Source organism: Sceloporus undulatus, chromosome 2 (genome assembly GCF_019175285.1).
Source record: "Sceloporus undulatus isolate JIND9_A2432 ecotype Alabama chromosome 2, SceUnd_v1.1, whole genome shotgun sequence".
Lineage (NCBI taxonomy): Eukaryota > Metazoa > Chordata > Lepidosauria > Squamata > Phrynosomatidae > Sceloporus > Sceloporus undulatus.
The window spans coordinates 213822484-213843346 of NC_056523.1; the positions used below are offsets into that span (position 1 = coordinate 213822484).

Below are 20863 nucleotides of genomic sequence, written 5' to 3' on the forward strand. Positions count from 1 at the left end.
CAACTTTATGTTTTCTTTTAATGGTCATGTTTTTAATTGCTTTTAATATTATTGTTGGATTAATTAACTGTTCCAGTATTGAATAATGTGAATTTTTCAACTTTATCCATTTTAACTTGTAATATTTGAATCACAAGCCATGAAAAAGGCAGGATATAAATAAATATAACAACAGCTATGACTATTACCTCTACTATATAAACTCTCTCTTGTATCTCTAAGTATATTCACGCAGATGAAGTCAAAGTCTTACCGTGAGTGGAGTTATCACTAATCTGGGGCATGCCCCCAAGTATTCATAGCCATACGTATACTGGGATAAAGCCATTCTAGCCACACAGTTATCCAGATCGAGGTCCCAATAATAACGCAATTGCCTTTGCCAATCAAAATTATCAACAGTATCTACCTTTATAAAAATAGATAGATAGATAGATAGATATTATAACATTGTAAATCAACAAATATTTACATTAAATAAATAAATAAATAAATACTGTATATACTGATCTAGAAATTTTGTCAAAAAATTAATCCAAAAAACCTAAATCAACTTATCCATATACTGTACTTTGACTCTTATTAAAAAGGGACCATTCCCCTGGTGAAAAGCAAGAGTGTAATTTGTTATGGAACCACTGACCACCCCCTCCTGCTCTCTCATCCATCCTGTCTTTAGTCTTGAGTGCAAAAAGTTAGGCCTGCTGGAACTTTGTAAGTTCTTTGCCATTGTTTGCTTCATCCTTAAGATCCTTTGTTACATGCCCCTAAATTTTAACCTTGACTTATCCACAGGTCACATCAAAATCCATAATTTGGTCCCAAAACCTGCCTTTGACTTATACATGAGGTCAACTTATAGTCAAGTATATACGGTAAGTACCTTTTGCCCTACAAGTTCAGTTACAATATCTCTTGCATGTACATCAATAGTTATCAGTGCTGTTATGATATTTCTGTGCAACTTGGGAAGGCTGCCACGAACTAGTGAAGCCAATGCATTTAACCTCTGTAAAATGAGAAGGAAAAAAATATTAGAAATATTTTCTTATTTTACTCAATGTAGTAATATTTTAAAGGGGTAAATTGGTACTTAGCATTGGTATAACTGTTGGAGAGGTAAAAGGAAGACATCTGAAAGAGCCTATTATTTTCCATTTACTGTTCAGTAGAGGTGAAAGGACATCATGCAAACAAAAGTAATTGCCCTCTAACTCCAACACCAGTTCCACCTATAACCATGCTTAGATCACTTTCTGAAGAATGAGATGGTCAGGAGTACAGTATGCACAGTAAGGAGGTGGTGAGGGAAAGGACATCAAGGAATTCTCTTCCCTAAGAAGTACGTCTACTGTGAAAAAAGATCTAGGCTGCCATCAAGTACCTTAAGGGTGGGCTACATGCTTTCCTCCACAGAAGGTCTCTTTATAGTAAGTACCTTTGTACTCTCTTCTGGGACATGCTCTGGAAAGCATCTGAGAGAATTTCTAATAAGGGTGAGTATGTGATTAATTTCTATTCAAAAGCAACTACTGCTTGTAAAACCCATCTATCGGAATCCATTCCTGTTGCAGCAAAGAGATAAATAGCAAAATCTAGCAAATATGCTGACTCTCAACCATTGAGCAACTCTACAAATTTCTGCTAAAAGAGCATTGATGCCACCACCTGCTCAAAGGATGAAACAGATTACAATCCCATACAGTCAGTGATGTAAGATGCATTAAGGTAAAGTCAGTTGTTGTTTTTATGAGTTCTAGTTCAGATGCAGAAAAAGGTATGCATCTGCTCTTTCAGGGGAGTGCAACCTCATTAAGGACAGGATGTTTACCTAATTCCACCTGTTCTCAAGAACCACCAATCCACAGAGATGCCATTTTATTAGGATTCAGTTTCAATTTACTAGCCCTCATCCAGTCAATTACAGCATCCAGCAACTGGACAGCCCCTGTTAGCACTAGCAATAGCACTTTTCATAGTGAACTCCACACTCTCTAAGCAGTTTACACTGATTGTGCAGTGATTAAATGCTGGTACTGCAGCCACTCACAGCCACAAGTAAGTTCAATCCCAAGGGTCCAAGGACCACTCAGCATTGCATCCCTCTGTAGGCTGCTAAACTGAGTACCCAGCTTGTTGCGGGCAATTAGCTTACACATTGTAAACGGCTTAGGGAGTGTTAGTTCACTGATAACTGGTATGGAAATGTACATTCTATTGCTATTGCTAGGAAGAAACAGCTCCTAATGACCTCACATAACAGCTTCATATACATGGTGAAAAGCATGGGGGGAAATATAGCACTCTGAAGCATCCCACAGCTTAACAGCCATGGGGCTGTTACCCACTAATTGCCCAAATCCCAGGACTCCATAGGAGGAATAACAGTTAAATAACATTTTAATATATAATATATTTAATAAATAACAGTTAAAGTGGTGTCAAACTGCACTAATTCTGCAATGTGGCAGCAGCCTAGGTTAGTTCATTCTGGTTTTTTAAGATATGTAAAAATTGGTATTTAAAAACTGTATCACCTCTTATGAGGCCCAAGGCTTCTTAAAAAGTATTAAAAGGCATTAATACTGACTTCAAAGTTTTCCTCTTCAAATTCTTCTAAAGCTTCTAAATGATCTTGAAAATCTCCTTCTAAACACAGAGTCAGATCACGGCACCACATAAGCTGAGAAATGGTCAGCACAACCTGTATAAAGAAAACAAGGCAGAATCCAAGCCTATGATTCTTTGATTCTAAAGGAAGGGACATTTGGGACTGGAACTGACATTGGCTTTTATTAACAACATGTAGTTTTCATTACATAATTCAGTTGAGAATTTCTGCTGCATGAGCCCTCTTCCTTGTGTAACAACAATCTTGTTTCCATCATTTCAAAAGGCTTGTGCAGAAGGGCCTTATCACCTATCTAAAAAGGTTCCTAACTGGTTCAGTATAAGCAGCTGCAACAGAATCAGATAAACAATAAATGGAGTATATTTGAGAAATTATATTCCTTAATATGGAGATATGTTGTCTTTGGCACCAAGGTAAAATTACAAAGTGCTTGCAAATACAAAGCAGTATATAAGTGTAGTTACCTGGGAAGGATGTCCGGCAACAACCCACTCTACTCTCTCTTTGGTCTGGTAATCAGCGATGGCAGCTTTACTCAGGCGTCTAAGGGAAGTGAACATTGCTTCTTCAACTTTACCAAGCCAGTCTTCAACATTTCCTCTAGCCTTAAGTCCTTTTCCTAAATTGACCTAATAAAGGAAGTAATGCTGGTTAACAGTTATGTTATCAATCATATAGATGTCACTATGGCATAAAAGTTAGAAATCAGTGTATAAATGCAAGGAAGCAATCCACAGTCATGTGAACTATTTCCCATGATTCGCAATCATTTTATCTATTTTCTGCTCTCCCCATTCTTCAGTTTTTTTCAATCCTGTTCTTCCAACATTAGAGCTATTTCAGATAACTCTTTTTAAATAATGTATTTATTGCATCTTATACCTCAATGTTTTCCTTTCAACTCCTTATTTTTTACGTGGCTATCAATATCACAATATCCCTCTTCTCTATTTACTTTTGGACTTGTGCTTCCATATGCTGGATTCAGAGAATAAATAACCAATGTGTGTGTGGATTGTTCCTCCCATTGTTCAGACAATGTTCCTCATTGTCAGTGAGGAATCCCTTCAAATGTTCCACATACATGGACACATTTTAAATAGGTATTTCTGATTTTTCTGATTCTCTATAGAAGTATGATTATTTTGAGGAAACACATTATCATCTAGTAGCTAGTTTTCCTCAGCTGGTCTACTCCTCTATACTATGTCACAATCTGATGTGACCAGGAAATTAGATCTAGTATGGAATTAGGACAGGGGAAGATAAAGTGCAAACCCAGGGCCACACACAACCCTCCCAACTCCCCCAGATACTTATAGACTGTTCTTTTTCTTTCCAAAATAAAAGGAGGGGGAGAGGTGAACTGTCACTCTTGAAAGCCTGTAGTAATAGCAATTCACACTTAAAATACATTGCCAGGCCATCCTGCAGTGTTTTTGAAATGTTTGAAATGTCAACATTTTTGAAATTTGAAACTATTTTTTTTAATTTTTGAAAACCTAGAAGTGAAATTCTAGTTTTGTTGGCTTCATTTTTATTTTATTTTATTTTTGCACTTTTGGTAGTTTGTGCAAACTACAGAAGGGCTGCAAAGCCCATCACACGGTTCTCCTAAACTGTAAATATGAAAAGAAGTAGGCAGTACAGAGAGCACTAGACTTAATTTTCAAAAACTAGGTCATCAAAACCAGAAAGCAGGTTTACTTATTTTCTCTAGCATGAGTGAATAACTGCCATTCTCTTCTAAGAGAAAAACTAAAATGTTGAATTTAGGAGAGAACATTGCACTGACAGGAAAAAACACCTTCCATTTCTTATTCTGGTTTCTTGGGAAATACTGACATACTCACAGAAGTGTACAATGTGTCTATAAAGAGAGGTATAACAACAGTATCTCCTATCCACTTAGGGGAACTTACAGTTTACAACATACCAGTACCAACAACAACAACAACAACATACGAATACACAAATGACACATAAGGGGCATTTTGCTAGAATTAAATTATTTCTTACCTTCTCGCCTTCAGGGGACAACATTGCTAAAATGTCATTGGTGAGAACCTTTTCTTCTCCTTCAGCTGGAGCCATATAAGCAAATTCTAGTTTAGAGATTGAATCAAAACATTTCCTTAAATGAGGCTGAACTGCTTGAGGATTGCGAGTCTGAGCCAAAATCTCCAAGAGCTCATCATTTGATAAAAAGTAAAATCTGTAAATAACATTGAAAGTATTAAAAAGGAACTTAGAAGTTCATCATATGATCGATTTCAAAATCTGTTTTATACAGAAAGTGCAGCAAACCACTATATTATGCTGAATCCATAGTGTAGATGGCTTAATTACATTCTTACAAAGTCTTAACTCACCTAGGGAAGATAACTCTTTTGGACTCCAAGTAGGCCTCCAGACATTTCTGAATTTGATCAAGAAGTGCATTATTATTCTGAAAGGTCTCTAAAAGGCCTATGTCGGAGAACAGAAATAATTCATCAAGTTCCAACGCAAAAAAGCATGCATATGTGAATATAAAAAGGCAGTAAGATGGTTTGCAACAAAAAGTAAACCTTCAAATTTTATACACCATACTTTGAGCCTTTCCAAAAAGTGAAATTAAACTTGAAACACAAGGAGCATAGAAAAGTTCTTGGGTCAGTGCATCATGTTCACATAGATAAGCATAGAAGTTTCTAACTCAACAAAATATAATCATGTGATGTGACCAGCATTTTGGTCCCACTAATATTGGGAACATTCAACCCTGGAGAAAATGACAGGGATAAAACATACAAGGAAATAAATACATGATCATCATTAAAATGAGACAAGAAAAGAAGAGTATGAAAATTACACTATCTAAGAAAAAGGAGAATGCAGGCAAAGCAACACAGACCTCTTTTTAGCAGACTAGTATGTTTACGATACAGTATATGTCACCTGATTTTTCAGGCAAATGTGTCATGTTTTCATGCAAAAAATACATGTTTTGGACATATGTTTACCAGGCTGAGTAGCTGCTCGGAGTGCATTAGGGAGCCGATTAACTTTTCTCATAACTTCCTTCCAGGATTTGTCCACCTGCAAGAACATCTTGGCTTCTGCTGGCAGCTGTCGCTGAATATCAGGAGCACTGAAAATACTTTCTAGATAGAGCCAGTTTCTCTGGCATGTCAGCCATTCATCCTAGAAAACAAAACAAAAAATGCCCAGTCTTCTAAGTAAGATTAAAGGGTTGTGTTCTTTAAACTGTTTTATTATTTATTGCTGTGATTGTCAAGTGACTGTCTTCAGTGTCTCAAAAATACTACTGTATGAAAATCAAGTAAATGAAGTTGCTGATGCCTGAGGCTTTGGAGATTATCGCACACTATTTATCCTGATGTAATAATAATAATAATAATAATAATAATAATAATAATAATAATAATGTGAAACATGCGCATTTAACTGTCAATGATGGATTTTATTGCATTCTCCCATGGCCTGTATGCAGCCTGTATGAAACCCGGGCTTATTCCACAGCTTTTCAAGAGAATGGGAAATACAATATAATGCTTCACATGTTGTATCACTGGGGTGATTTCCCTCCAAAACGCATAACCATGCACATCTGTGCTGCACTACTGTTGCTACTTTAACATAAACTCTCCTAGTTCTTTCATATTCTTTTGTGCCTTTCATGTAACTAAATAATGCAGTGTCCTCTTGAAAAATTGCCAGTGCCATACCTACATTCTTCAATACATTAAAGAATCAGTTATACTGTACCACTTTAGAAAGGAATGGATTATATAGTCATCAGAGACACTTTCTACTTATATAACTATAACGCAACTAAAATGGAAACATTACCTTGCCAAAAAAATATTGTGTTTTCTTAAATTGGAAACGTCAGTCCGTTGACATTTCTACTGAAATATTCTGAGATACATAAAGTTAAGTACCTAATTCTTATTCTAAGGTTAATGAGATTTCTTAGTTATTTTTCTCAAATAGAAAGTCAAAAGAACCTCAAGGTAAGTGAATCCTATAGCAGTGCACTGCTGCAAACATGCCAATCTGCAACCAACACAAAATTGCAATTGCTAGAAACCATTTAAGTCAAGCTAGGTTAGGTTTTTTATGTTCTCTCTCTTATAAAACAAACACCAAGGCAAAAAGAATGCATTCATAATGCAATACTCACTAATGTCTGACTGAATAAAGACAGTTGTTTTTGCCACTCATCAACTCGGGCCTTGAGAGGGCCTACATATCGTGAAGAGGCAATTGTTGCTACATTAATAGAACTGTCATCTAGAATAACCTTGAAGAAAATGTAAAACAGCATTCAGAAATTTGACGGCTGAATTTCCAACAATAAATGATACACTGATTAAAGTATGCTAAGACATAATTTTTAGTTAAGTAAACATTAGAGGGATGAAGACTCACTAAAATTAAGGGAATTTAAATAGTTTATCTTGTTGCATTTATTTCAATGGTCCATTCAAGGCAGCAATAATGACAGATTTGCCTCACTGAATATCTAGGGCTAGGTATCAATTAAATATTCTTTGGTTAATAATCATTAGCCTTTTAATTTATCCATCAGTCAATTAGTTGTTTAAAGTATTCTGCATTGTTTGCATAATATTTAAACCTTAAAACAAGTGCTTTTTAAAATTCACAAATAAATATACAGTATAATGTATTTTTGTTTTATTCTTAGAAATACCCCACCCTTCTAGACTTACACAGCAGCATATAATACAGGATGGCATATAATATCATTCAGTGAGTAAAAAGTAATGTTTCCTATGAGAAGAAAAGGCCATTTTTGATATAATATTATTTTCACAAATAGTTTTCACAAATTCAGTACACAAATTACTGCACAATATTAAATAGGCATGTGTTTAACTCTTTAGAATCATCAGTCCTTGGAATAATTAATTGAAATGTTCTTTTACCAAATAACTCCAAGATCTGAAATCTTTTCCAAATTCTAGGAAGCAAAACCGGTCTTGTAAAATGGTTAGTGCATGTAAATGTTTTCATCTCTATATGGAGAGCCATTGACTCTATATGGCTATGTGGCAGATTCTGCTCTGGACTGTTCAGTTTTTTGCAATTAGAAAAATATTAAATAAAATTCTATGCTTGTATTAAGCAACGTCTAAATCTGTCCCATTGATTTAAAATGGGTCCATCATATGCATTTATGTCTCTTATCTTTCCCATTCACACAGTGGGTGGGTCATTTTAAAAAGAAAATAAGTATTCATGCATGAACACTATAACTTTATTGTTTTATTGCTGTAATTGCAGGCACTTTTTTGTCAGATCAGGGAAGCATTCATACTCAGTTTTTTGTCCCGAGGAGTTGCAGATTGCCATGCTGATACATATTGGGACCATTGTTCCCATTATGTTTTGTGTTCCCAAATCTCTTCAAGTCATTTTAACCCTTGTGTTGTTCATGCATGCCATCATTCTGCAATGAGATGGTGCCACCTCCATTCCTTGAACAAGACAAAGCAGTCCAAATCTATTCAGTAGCTTTTTCACATTGCCAAAGATGTGGCTCAATGAAGATCTTATCCCGGGTTAAGTGGCTTTTTTGTAGCCCTACCCCCCACCCCCAAAGTGCACCAAGTGCATTTGGTGAACACCAAGGAAATAACCCAGATTCATTCTGGATTATTTTTGTAGTGTGAATGGGGCCCAGATCTGGCTGGATGTGAATTGAGTTAGAAAGAAGTTATCAAGCACAGTGAAGAAAGACAGAGTAGGAGTGATAGTTTCTCCACCTTCCTCTCTTTATGTAAAAACAGAAAAACTTGCTTTGTTCATGAATAATAAACATGGCTTAAGAAGGGATGGTTTGAACAAACTGAGTTTCATAACATGAAAGGTCACGGAAGAGGACTGAAGAAATGATTTTACTAAAATATACATTAAGGGAAAGCTGTACAGAATTTTTTTGCTGTTAATTGCCATCATGTTAACTCTAACTTATAGCAAAGCTATGAATGAGAGACCTCCAAGTCACCTTGTCATCAACAGCCCTGCTCAGGTCTTGTAAACTCAGGGTGGTGGCTTCCTTGATTGAGTCCATCCATCTGTTTCCTCCATTTCCTACTGCCTTCTACCTGACCAAGCATCACTGTCTTTTCTAATGAATCACCTCCAAAGTACAACAGTCTCAGTTTAATTATCTTGGCTTCTAGGGTTGATTTGCTCTAAGACCTATTTATTTCTCCTTTTGGCAGTTCAAGGTGTCCACAGAACTCTCCCTCAGTACCACATTTCAAATGAGATGATACTCTTCCTATCAGTTTGTTGTTGTTGTTGGAAGAGAAGAAAGAATCAGTGCTTGTTTCTTTAGTAATCAGGGGTAGAGAGGGAACTTCCTTAACTGTCTGTTTTGATTCTTGGTCAGTGTAATTCCTGGTTAAAGAAGTCACTTCTTTTTCCCACTCCCCTTTCTAACTTAAAAGTAAATGTGAAGTTTTACAACCTTTGTTCTTGTTCACTCTTCAAAGAAGTGAGCATCCATCAGGATGCTGTCCCCCACATGCCCTCATACATAGGAGTCAGCTCTATGGATTTTTGTACCAAACATTTTCATACGACAGGCATTTTAATATGACAATTTTCTTCTGACTATCTACTTTCCTAATTTAGATGGATTTCTTTGTAACAATAAAGTAAGTCTTGTTTACAGTCTCACTGGGGCATGCTGTGCTTTGGACAACATATACTAATAATTTCTTACACTTTTTCACTGTCCAGCTTTCACAACCATACGTGAAAATAGGAATTACAATAGCATGGAGAATCCTGAGTTTGGTATACAGTTATTTATCTTTACAAAACTTTATCATCATTTGGAATGTAAAATAAAAGGCTACTCAAAATTTGAACTATACATTTAAGAATTCCTCTGTCATATGAAAGTGAACCACTGAAAGAATTTTGTACAGCAACAAACTTTTATTTAAACCTATCATATTAGTATTTAAAGCAGTTCCTAACCTGAATGTCATCTGTGCCACCAAGGATATAAACATCTTTTGAATCACGGTGTGGAAGAACAATGAATTCTGTTGTTTTCCATGCATCTTCCACCTGGTGGGAAAACGATCAATCATTTAAAAAACAGCATGCAAAACTAAAAATAGGTTTGATAAACTGAATTATTATACATATATAAGTTAATATTTGCAATTTTCAGCAAACAGACTTTCAAACACAAAGGTATTTTCAATTCATATTAAAGAAATATTTCTTTGATATTCCTAAAACAAACAAAGTTTATTACAAGTTTTAACAAAATGGAAGGAAGCGCAGATTTTTTTTTCATTTTACTAACCTTGATTTTCGTTCTAATACTATTCTTCTTATAGATTTGTCAATATTAGTTTGCCCATCTGAGGTGAAAATCAATATAATGGATTAAACCATACTCTAACCAAGACAGTCTGGTTTCCTGAACATTAACCCATCCATATTCACCAAAATGCAGTCATTCTCCTTACTCAAACAGTACACTCCTCAACATAATTAATTGGAAACAATCTTCTCCAATTTCTTAGGATTTCAGTCTTTACCCTTTGCATTTTTATCACAGCTTGTTAGGGTCCAGTACGTTCAGTAAGTGTTCTTAGAACAGAAACTTCAATGCAGTAAATACAATTTCTTATCACCAGTTCAAGACGTTTTTATAAAAATGTAAATGCTGTCCAAAAGTACCTTTTTGAGAATTGCTTCCAGGGATGCTTCTCCTGAAGCTTGTCCAGAAACATCTTGAATCTCCTGAGAGTAGTCAAAAGCACAAATATCGACAAGTCTCTCCAAGGTTAATGGATTTTCCAGGTCCACTAACTGTGCACCAACTATTTGTTCCAGAATTGCCCAGTGCCTGGGCTTCAAACAAGGATTTCTAAGGTCTATGATAACAGGAACCTGAAAGAGTAAGATATATACGTATACAGTTAGTGATTAACTTAAACTCTTCCCTAAGAAATGAGCAGTTTGTCAATAAACTGACTATTATTCTTAAGTGTAATGATAACACATGTCATATAAGCAGTCCCTTGTGGGAGTTGCAGAGATTTTTCTTGCATGGTGATCTACCTTAATTATTTTGTGAAGAACTAATCTAGGGACAAGGCAAGATATGAAGACTATTTAAGTTATTTAAGAGGGCAAAACCTTCCAGTAATATCTGAAGAACAAAAGAAAAAACTTGACAAACCAATAACAGTGGAAGAAATAATGGAGGTGAAAGCAAATATGAAGACAGGTAAAGCATCTGGCCTAGAGGGGCTACTTGCAAAGTAGTATCAGACATTTCAAGACAAACTATTATTACCCCTTCAGTAAACTATGGAGTTTATCAAACAAGGGGAATTGGAAGTATAATCCAATGGCAATCTGAATGCAACCATGGGGTTTAACGTTTTTGCCACACGCAAATTCGGGCAATGGGAAGTCAGTACAAACACAATCATGTGGTTTCATGTTATGGCGTAATAGACTACCACACGCAAATTCAGGCAATGGCGTGCTATTTTCGGGCAATGGGGAGCCAGTTCGAATGCAATGCATATTCAGGTAATTGCGCAAAACTAGCAACTTTAAGTGAATGCGTTCTGGCCCCACTTTCTTTTCATTTGAATTTAAGAGAAATTCCTCCCGTTCATATAATTGGAAGAGGCTACAAGTCCATCCAGTATAACCACTTGCTGTGCAGGAATATACCACCAGAGCACCCCTGACAGATGGCCATCCAGCCACTCTTTTAAAACTTCCAAAGAAGGTGACTCCAGCATACTCTGAGAGAACACAATCCATTGTAAAACAGCTCTTGCTGTTAAGAAGCTCTTCATAATATTTTGGTGAATTATTATTTTATTGGACAAACAGAGTGCATATGTAGTAGAAACATAAATATAATATCATATAAGGGACATTAAGTAATACAGTGGGTCTTTGGGATCTGCTAGGGCTCCCCTGTGGATAACAAAATCTGTGGATGCTTAAATAAAAGAAAAACAAAAAACAAGGGAAGATGTAATAAGTTTTTTTTACCCTAACTACTGATAAGGGACTTCTTGAAAGTTAGTGATCATAATAGCATGTGAACCTGTGTGTATCTGTTGCTTTTAATTCTGAGCAGCAATACAACCCCCTTTATTCTTCCCCCATGCAATCTATGAGAGTACCCAACAGTCAGGACAGAAGTTAAATCCTCCCCCCACACCTCAATCTCTCTCTCTCTTTTTCTCTCTCTCTCTCTCTGTGTAAAACAATACTGTATGGCAAGCAGAATAATGCTCTGCACTACTCTGGACAAATTAAATATGAGGAAAATACTGTGCATAAATAGTTGTTTCTCCTGCATCAGGGAGAAAACTAGCAAATATTCATCCTTACATGGGAAGATGGAACAGTTGGGAATTTACTTCCCTAATTAGTTGTGGGGAATGATTGGATTTTTTGCCCATGAAATACATCTCTAGCCTTTAAGCAATCACTTGTACCTTTTCTTTCATTCTTTCCACCTTCTCCTTGAGCTGCGGTACAATACTATTAGGTGGCAAACCTTTTTCCAGCTGATTCACAAATTTAGCATACTTGGAAACTTGAGAATTCAATGATTCAGTATCCAAGCTATCAAATTTACACTGTGGAAAACAAACAAATGAAATTATCATGTTTATGAAGAAATCTCTCTTAATGAATTAAATGTAAAATATAATTTAAAACAAAAGTGTAAAAACAAGATCCATACTGACCAGAACAGGGACCAAAAAGCATACTTAGCTCTACTGTAATCACAAAATTGCTACACATGCTGAGAAGTAAGTCTGACTGTATTCAGTAAAACATACTTCACTAAGTTTATATGCCTTTGCATCTTCAGAGCAATAGCCACATCTACTTAGAAACAAATTCACATTCAAAGATCCCATAAAAGCCCATATAAGCATATGAAAGATTCTCGTCACATTTGAATAGGCAAAACAAAACACAAACACAAAGCCTGTCATCCAAAATCCCTAAAAGAGGCAATGGCATTTCTTCCAGTGCAATGGAGGTGAGGCCCCTAATTTCCAGCCATTTTCCATGCCAGCTTCTTCTTCTTGCCTCCCTACATTCTTGCTGATCTGATAACATGGAGTGGATTTTCAGTGGGTAAAGGAGCTGTAATGAAAAGCAAGAGGTAAAATCTGCTTTCCTGAATCTAAATCACTGGACCTAAAGTCAGCATACAAATTAAGAGAGAACTGAATTGTCCTACAAGTAGAAATTTGAATATTTAAGCTAAAAATATTACAGCATGTTAATTCTGAAAAGGATGATAGATTTGCAAATTCATCTATAATATACAGGGCATGGGGATATAAGAGTACATCTGTGATAACATTTTGAAAGTATTCCAAAGTACATTAGATACAGTTCCCACACTTTGTAATATATGAGGACTGGAGCAGTGCTGCTACAGTGTGTTGTCCTTATGGCCCACTCTTTCTTCTTGGTAGTTCTTTAACATCATGCATTTAGTAGATGGCAGCTCTACCATTAGGAAGCTGAAGGAAAATACCTTAAGATGCAGATTTGGGGGTGCATAAATGAGCAGTAAATTGTTAAAAGAAATTGTCATTTCTTCTTTTTGGCTGCTAAGGAAAGTTGCTCCTGAGATATGATACTTCATATGTCAAAACTGCTTGGCTGGCTTTGGGTAATGTGCAGCTCAAATGGGAGCTGCCATTTTCTGTTCATCAGCAGAGGGAAAAAAACAATTTGTCAGGACAACCATGATTCAAGCTTTGCAGCTGCTATAATAAAACTTTAGACATATCATTAGATATGATTCACTAGAAGAGACAATAACGCTTGGTAAGGTAGAAGACAGTAGGAAAAGGGGAAAGATCACTTTAGACATATAGACTCATGAATCTACAAGACCTGAGCAAGGCTTTTGATGATAAGTTGATTTGAAGGTCTCTCTTTCACAGCGTCGCCGTAAGTCAAAGTTGACATGATGGCAATTAATAACAATAATGATTGGCAAAACAATTGCCATTTTAGATTAGTATGCTGACCTGATATATCACAGAGAACTGGCTGGATGTTATGGGGAGATGGTGATAATGTAGGTTTTGCCTACTAGTGTTTGTCTCTGTCCAACAGCAGACAAATCTAATGGTCATGAAGATGGATTTGCAATGGTCAGTTGGGATTCCACTTCCCTCACCAGGTGGTCCAGGGTTTGAATGTACGTATTTTGAGAGTGAGTGGTCAGGACACATTAGGGATTCTGCTGCTTTATTGTGCAGTCTGCTGCTCAACTGTTTCCCTTCCTGAGAACATCTAGGGGTAGCAGTGTTGGCCATATGACAAATCCAATAATGTCCAGTTCCACACCAGTTTATTTCCATAGTATGAATGGCCCCTCGGTATATCAGAGGAGTCATGAGTAAAACTTGACAGTCATATCAGCTTCTCCTTTATACTCTTTTCTTAGCATTCATGTTGTGCAAGAAAAAGGGTAATTGCCAAAGAATAGGACAATGTAACGCCTTAGAAATTGCCAACACATAATTTATCTCTCTGTAAAATAATTGTAGCTCTGGTGCTTTAGATGCCATAATTTAAAGAACGACATATGTAATTTACCTCCATCCAATCTTCTTCAAGTATTGCCCATTCACAAAGAGAATCCCATAACAGTTGTTTCAGTTTCAGCTCTGCACAAACTTCCTCCAGAGCCTCAAATTTTGTCACTTCCACCTTTCAAGGAAAAACAGAATATTTACATGTTCTGAGACTTTATATTGCAAAATAAGCTATTATGCTTGTTCCTTAAGAAAATATCCAGCTGCTAACCTGTCCATAGTTATCTGTAGCAGAGAGATGCAGAAGTGAAATAAAAACAAGTGGATCAATTTGCCCCCCGCTTCAAAATACTGTTAGATATGGAAAGCAGCGTATACATTATTATTAGTTATTTACTGTTGCTGCAGATCCTTGTTGTAATAGTGCCACTGGATGCCTGCCTGTTTTGGGGCAAAATTCAAAGTACTAGTTATAACCCACAGATCCCTACACAGTCAGTTCAGGCTCACTGAAGTATCATTTCCTCCTATGTAAGATTGTTCAAGCTCTCATATACTCGAAAGAGGCTCTTCTCGCTATCCCACTACCTACCTACCCAGGGGTCTATGGGTCCTCCAGACTTAGGAATTCCCTCCCTAGGGAGGCTAGGATGAGTCCTTCCTTGCTGTTCTTCCACCAGCAGGAGAAAACTTTCTTGTTCTGACAAATTTTAGCAAATAACTGTGATGTACTTTTAATGATGTGCTGGTCTATTGATTTTTACAGTCCATCTTTTCCTTAATTTGAAATAGTTTTAACACAATAAATTGTTTTTTAAACAACACACACACATTCATTGAGGTTTTTGTATGTTTTTCATTTGTACCGGATGTCTTTAATAATCTGTAAGTTGTTTTCAGTCCCAGTATTGGGGAAAAGATGGGATATAAATGAATATAATAGGGAGGAGGAGGAGGAGGAGGAGGAGGAGGAGGAGGAGATGATATTCCGACTTCTTTCTCACAACAACCCTGAAAAATAAATTAGGTCAAGATATTTGACTGGCAAGACCTTAGATGAACAGAATTAAGACATGAACCTGGGCCTCCCAACCTTGTCCAGTACTTGAACACCACACCAGCTGTTCAGTAATAACTTGCAATGTTCTTGATTTTAAAAACCATAATGCAGATTTTAATAAACAAAGCTTACACATTGCTCTAAACAAACCTTAAAATTCTTCTGATAGGATTTATACTGGAATGCACGTTTCTGCAGCTCATCTAGAATTTCTTGCATCTCTGCTAAAACTTGTCTCACTCTGTCTTGGTCAGCATCTACATCCAAAATCTGAGGATCCTATTAAAACCAAAATAAAATTAATTTTATATTTAGTTTTTAAATAAAAGTACTGCATGTTAAACTAGTAAAATTAAAACCAGTGGAGTATTAAGATCTGAATCACACATGCAGAACAATGTATATTAAATATGTTCCCTCCATATTTTTAAAACAATCTCCATCATTTTTAATCCCTATTACAAAGACGTCCAAAACATACTCTTCAACTTGTCTCTGCAATTAACTCTAAAGTAGAACTCAGCAACAGGAAAATGCATAATGAGGATATCCTCATTGCAAGACCTCAGATAAACATAATACCCCCCCCCCCCCCGGTACTAGAAGTGGGACGCACTTCCCTCATAGCTGGGACAAGCTATTAAGACAAGGTTCAAGGCATATTTTTAATCATTTCCCTCATTTGTTACATGTTGCTTTGAAGGTTGTGACATAAAATACTACCAACGGCAGTATAACATACTTCAAACAAATGGATGGTTCTGCCAATTCCTCTGCCATTTTTCAAATTGGAAAAGAAGGATTTGAGGAGCACTTTGCTTTTCCATGAACATGTTGGTGGAGACAACCCAAATTGCTAATGAGTCAAATATTTGCTTAATTCAAAATATCTCTCCTGTTAAAATTGTTTGTAGAAAGACTTTCATGTCACTACGGGTGTGCCAAAAAAACCAGAAGAAAGATGGTCGATGTCAAATCTGACCAAATCACACTAAAATCCAGAGACTCAGTAGAATTTTTGGGATACTTTACATATGAAACACCTTTTGGTTGAACAAAGTGAATGTGCTATCTAAACTGATTGGCATTGGTTGTTCTCAGGCAAATATTTCAAAGACTTGCTACTGAAGAGATATTGTTAAGTGAAGATGCCAGAGCATGAAGCTGCATCCTTCTGTGAGCAAATTTGTGCTCTGCCACTGAACTATGGCTCTGCATGATTGTTGCTTTAAGTAAACAGTGTAAAAAACCAGTAGTAGAAATCACTATGTGATTATAAAAGAAATCCATAATGGTAGTTCTACAAAACATAACATTTAAAATCATTATTTTTATACCTGAGCTTCACGTTTAACTAGTTTAACTTCCTCATTTAGTTCATGAATGTCCAAGTCTAAAAGTTGACAGAATCTAAAAATGCTGGCATCTCTTTCGCCCACAGCTTTGTCAATTGCATTTCGAACAGCAATAATGGATGGTTTGAGACTTGAAAACAAAGCAAAATCTTCAGGAGGAGCTGGCACTGTATACAGTTCCATAAGCCGATACATCTGTGTTACTACTTTTGATTCGTCGTCAAGAGTTTCAATCTGGGGATGAAATCAATTATTTTTCCATTTGTTTTGAAAACACAGAAAGCAAACTACTGCATTGTAGTTTAAATCTATAGTTTAAAATTCACAATGTAAAGATAAAAAGAAAAGGCTTTGCTATAATGGGTGGTATTAAGTGCTATGAGATATATTTGCTAAGTTGATAAATCTACCAAATAGGAACAGTACATTAAACTTACCCTGTCTTGTATTTCGTCAAGGAATGTTAAGCTAAATACATATTCCATAGTTGTAGTTGGCAGAAACTCAAGTTTATATTTAGCATCATTTGCCTCAGCTAAAATGGCAGTCACCTTTTTCTTTGCAATAATGGGAAGCATTTCATTAATAACCTAAAATAAAAAAGGAGAAAAAATGAATTGACATTACTGGAAAGGAAACAAGAAGGGAACATTTAGTAAGAGATGGTATTGTTCAATTTATAAAAAATCAAGATGACACATCTTATAAAATATGATTTTTTTATCGTGTATTAAATGCAGATCTTTGTAAAGTTACTTTTTTGGACTACATCTTCCAGAATCTCCCATGCAGTATGTCCAATGACCATTATGGGAACTGTAGGCCAGAACAGTACTGATTCCAGGCTCTGGTTAAAGACACGGCTTTTTCCATTCAATAACAAAAAAGATAATAAGCAAATTCACTACAGTCCCCCAATACACCTGCAAAATGTCTTCCTTACTGTATTTCTATACTATTTTCCCTGATCCACCTCTCCCTTCCCCCAGCATAGACAGCAATCCTTGCTCATCTGTTTTTAATAATCCATAAACTCTGGATATCTCTATAAAGAGCTTTTTATCAGACCATTAACATTTGTAAAATAAAATATGAATATACTTCTCCATACCTGGAACACTATCTAAGGAAAGAGAAATGACTGCTGTATTTTAACATGGTCCAATTCCACTTACAAACTGATAGTTATTGGACCAGCCAAGTTTGATATTGAAACAAATGATAGATTTACCTCCAAACAGCGCTTTGGTGATGGAATCAATTTGTCTTTCAGCTTTTTAACATCTATGAAAAACAAGCCTATGTTTCTCTTTTGACCTATGGCCACAGCTTCTTTGTGTTGTTTGTGATACTTTTCCAGTTGTGCAGCAAAGAACCCAACATCTGTTTATTATATACAGAATATAAAATACAGTTATGCATTTAGAGAGGCATTTTTACCAGCTGTGTCATATTTTCAACAAAAACAAAAGCTTTTTCCTCCTTTTATTGGCAGAAAGGAATGTTTCTTTTCACTAGTGTATGGAGGATATCAAGAATTGCTTTTCTTTTCCCACTTGCTTTTAAAGGCAGGGCTTGTGCAATTTAAGCAAGATTTGTCTCTTTCATGCAGAGGCAGACCCTTCTAACTCCAGAATATCTTGAAGCTGAAATACTGAAAAAGTGGCATCAACTCTAGAGACTAAAGAACTTCAATAAAGCAATGTTTACGATTAGAGAGAACCCAGAAAACTCATGTAGATCCTAGCAACTTGAATTAACCTTGCCTGACAACCTAGTGCCCCATCTTGTACACCAAGTAGCAAGACAACATATTAGATGAAGCTGGATGATTTGAAGCATTGGTAAAAACAAATATTCACAGTAAGATTAAACATTCTTTACTCCATCAGTGAAGGAAGCTATCTAGAATGGGATTCATGACAGCAGTATAATAGTCCTGAATTGGAGCCCCTGCTCCCTGCAAACTAACAGGAGAGAACCTGAAGCACCCCTCTTCATTCATGTAGCGGGACTAACATATTTGTGGTTTTTCTGTTTTCATAGGAATCCTGGGCCCTTAACCCCCATGAATATGGAGCAGTAACAGTAGTGAAAATGCACTGCATGCGCTTAAACTATTCTTTGGATCCTGGCTAGTACTAATAAAGAGTTGTTTCAGTATTAAAGTTAGATTTTAAATACACCAGTGTTGGGTATCTTCCCAGATTTTAAAACTGAATTTATCTTTTGCTGTAATGGGAAGAGAAATTCATCTTCCAAACATTTATAACAAGCCATCCGGTCCCAGAGCTTTGCCTGTATTTATTCTTTTGATAGCCTCAACTATTTCAGTCACAGTAATAGATGCATTAAATCTCAATCTCTGAACATCTGTAACAGCTGGCAGATTTAAGTAGTTATTTATTTTCTTCACTGGAATCTATTGGGTTTTTTTTTTAAATGAGAGAAGAAAAATATTTATGAAAAATTTTCTTTCCCATCTCCGATCTTCAAAATTAATTTTTTTCTCTTTACCATTTCTTAATTTATAAACCATTTGACTCTGACTCCCCAATATTCCTGGGCTGCCCTAATCCACTTATTGTTGAGTGTCCCCTCAGCACCATACAGGAGTTTTGCTCAGCACAACACCATCTTGACTGGAAGGTCATTTCCTTTACAAGCCAGCCATCTACCTGGCTTATTTAAATGTTCAAAATGTTTCTGCTTTGCAGATCTCATTTTTCTCCTAATCTCCAAAGCTTATATTCATAGACAGCTGTTTTTGAAAAATTGTTATTTCTTCTTTAGGACCTGTTTTGGATGGACTTCTTTTTAATTCCTCTTCTTTATTTTTAATTGCTTCTAGAATTTATTGCATTCTTTCCATTCGCTTCTTTAGCTCTACATTTTGTTTTTATAGGGGGGGGGACCTCTCAGGAAGGCTTTACTAGCATCCCATACTATTCTCACATCAGTGCCTTTATTTAAATTTTCCATTAAAAAAACCTTTCAAAATCTTATTCAACACTTCTACATCTTGAAATAAAGTTTCAATCAGTCTCCAATTAAAACAAAACCCTTGTCTGCTACTCTTAAAGAGATTGGGTTATTAGAAAAAGGGTTTAGTAAAACTTTTGTATCCTAAATTCTATTATACAGTACCTTAGCGATTAAAAACATATCAATTCTAAAAAAAATCTTATGGCTCTCTCTGGAAAAAAATAGTATATTCCACACATCTTGAAGTTCAAAATTGTTTTCCTTTCACCTAAAATACTTAAACAACTCTTTGAACAGCATTGGCCAATATGCAGGATGCTGTCAAAATATTTTAAAATGTCTTAAAATGAATAGAACAATCTCCTCTTCTCTCCCTCAGAACATTTTGAAGATATGCCATGACAGAAGAAATGAGATGAGAAATGAGATGAGCAAAAAGGAAATAAGAACAATACAACTTGGTACATTCACCAGTCACAACCGTTTGAGGTTCTGTTTAGCTTGTACACCATTATGATATAACCAAATAATGAATTAAAGTCTAATGTTAACATAAGATTTTTCTGTCACTTCCAAAAGGAAGTGAATTACCTGGCATTGCCAAAGCATTTCCGTTCATTTACTTTGTATTCAGTTTCCCTATATTACTTAGAAAAATGCTGTTAAGTTGCCCTGTAGCATTATGGGCAGAAACAAGGGGCAAGGCTGAAAAAACAACAACTTCCCTAAGATCATCTAGTGGTTTCACAACTGAGATTTGAATTAAAGTTACCGTAGCTCAAATGTATCTACAACCCTACAACCACTCTCAATCCCTAGTGTGCAAGAAATATAGAATAGGTCTTACAGTAAAGCTTTTAATTTAAAGACACGTCTAAATTATTTTTGCATTACAAATGTTACAGATGTCACTGCCAGAGACTGTATGTACTACCTAGCTGGTTACAAAATATATGCCACAATATGAAACAAAATTTACCAGGTTCTTCCTTTTTCAGCGCTTCTAAGTCAAGGCTTTCGTTTTCTTTAAAAAATAATCGAAATTTTTCAAAAGTACTTGCATACAAGTTGACTGCTTCAAATCCTAAAGAAATTGTTTCCTAAAAATTAAGAGAAATGTGTTTTTGAACTTGTAATTTTAATGTTATGTCCATACCAATGCTCTGTTTCATTTCCTCTAGTGCTGCTATTAACCCTTAATTAAACTGGAGTGGATGGG

At 35.9% G+C, this 20863-nt stretch overlaps 1 protein-coding gene across 1 annotated transcript in view; it reads right to left on the reverse strand.

The window, feature by feature from the left end:
- The window catches only part of DNAH6 (dynein axonemal heavy chain 6), a 174208-nt gene that overhangs the window by 124924 nt on the left and 28421 nt on the right, over nucleotides 1-20863 (reverse strand). Inside the window, exons 12-28 of the mRNA XM_042449592.1 lie at nucleotides 20624-20744; nucleotides 17891-18042; nucleotides 17097-17249; nucleotides 16642-16893; nucleotides 15455-15583; nucleotides 14306-14419; nucleotides 12166-12309; nucleotides 10373-10585; nucleotides 9656-9748; nucleotides 6822-6941; nucleotides 5638-5818; nucleotides 5005-5101; nucleotides 4652-4847; nucleotides 3097-3261; nucleotides 2591-2704; nucleotides 884-1009; nucleotides 254-409 (exon numbers count right to left, since the gene is read on the reverse strand). Coding sequence (XP_042305526.1) covers nucleotides 254-409; nucleotides 884-1009; nucleotides 2591-2704; nucleotides 3097-3261; nucleotides 4652-4847; nucleotides 5005-5101; nucleotides 5638-5818; nucleotides 6822-6941; nucleotides 9656-9748; nucleotides 10373-10585; nucleotides 12166-12309; nucleotides 14306-14419; nucleotides 15455-15583; nucleotides 16642-16893; nucleotides 17097-17249; nucleotides 17891-18042; nucleotides 20624-20744 — 2526 coding nt within the window. The remainder of the gene's footprint in view (nucleotides 1-253; nucleotides 410-883; nucleotides 1010-2590; nucleotides 2705-3096; nucleotides 3262-4651; nucleotides 4848-5004; nucleotides 5102-5637; nucleotides 5819-6821; nucleotides 6942-9655; nucleotides 9749-10372; nucleotides 10586-12165; nucleotides 12310-14305; nucleotides 14420-15454; nucleotides 15584-16641; nucleotides 16894-17096; nucleotides 17250-17890; nucleotides 18043-20623; nucleotides 20745-20863) is intronic.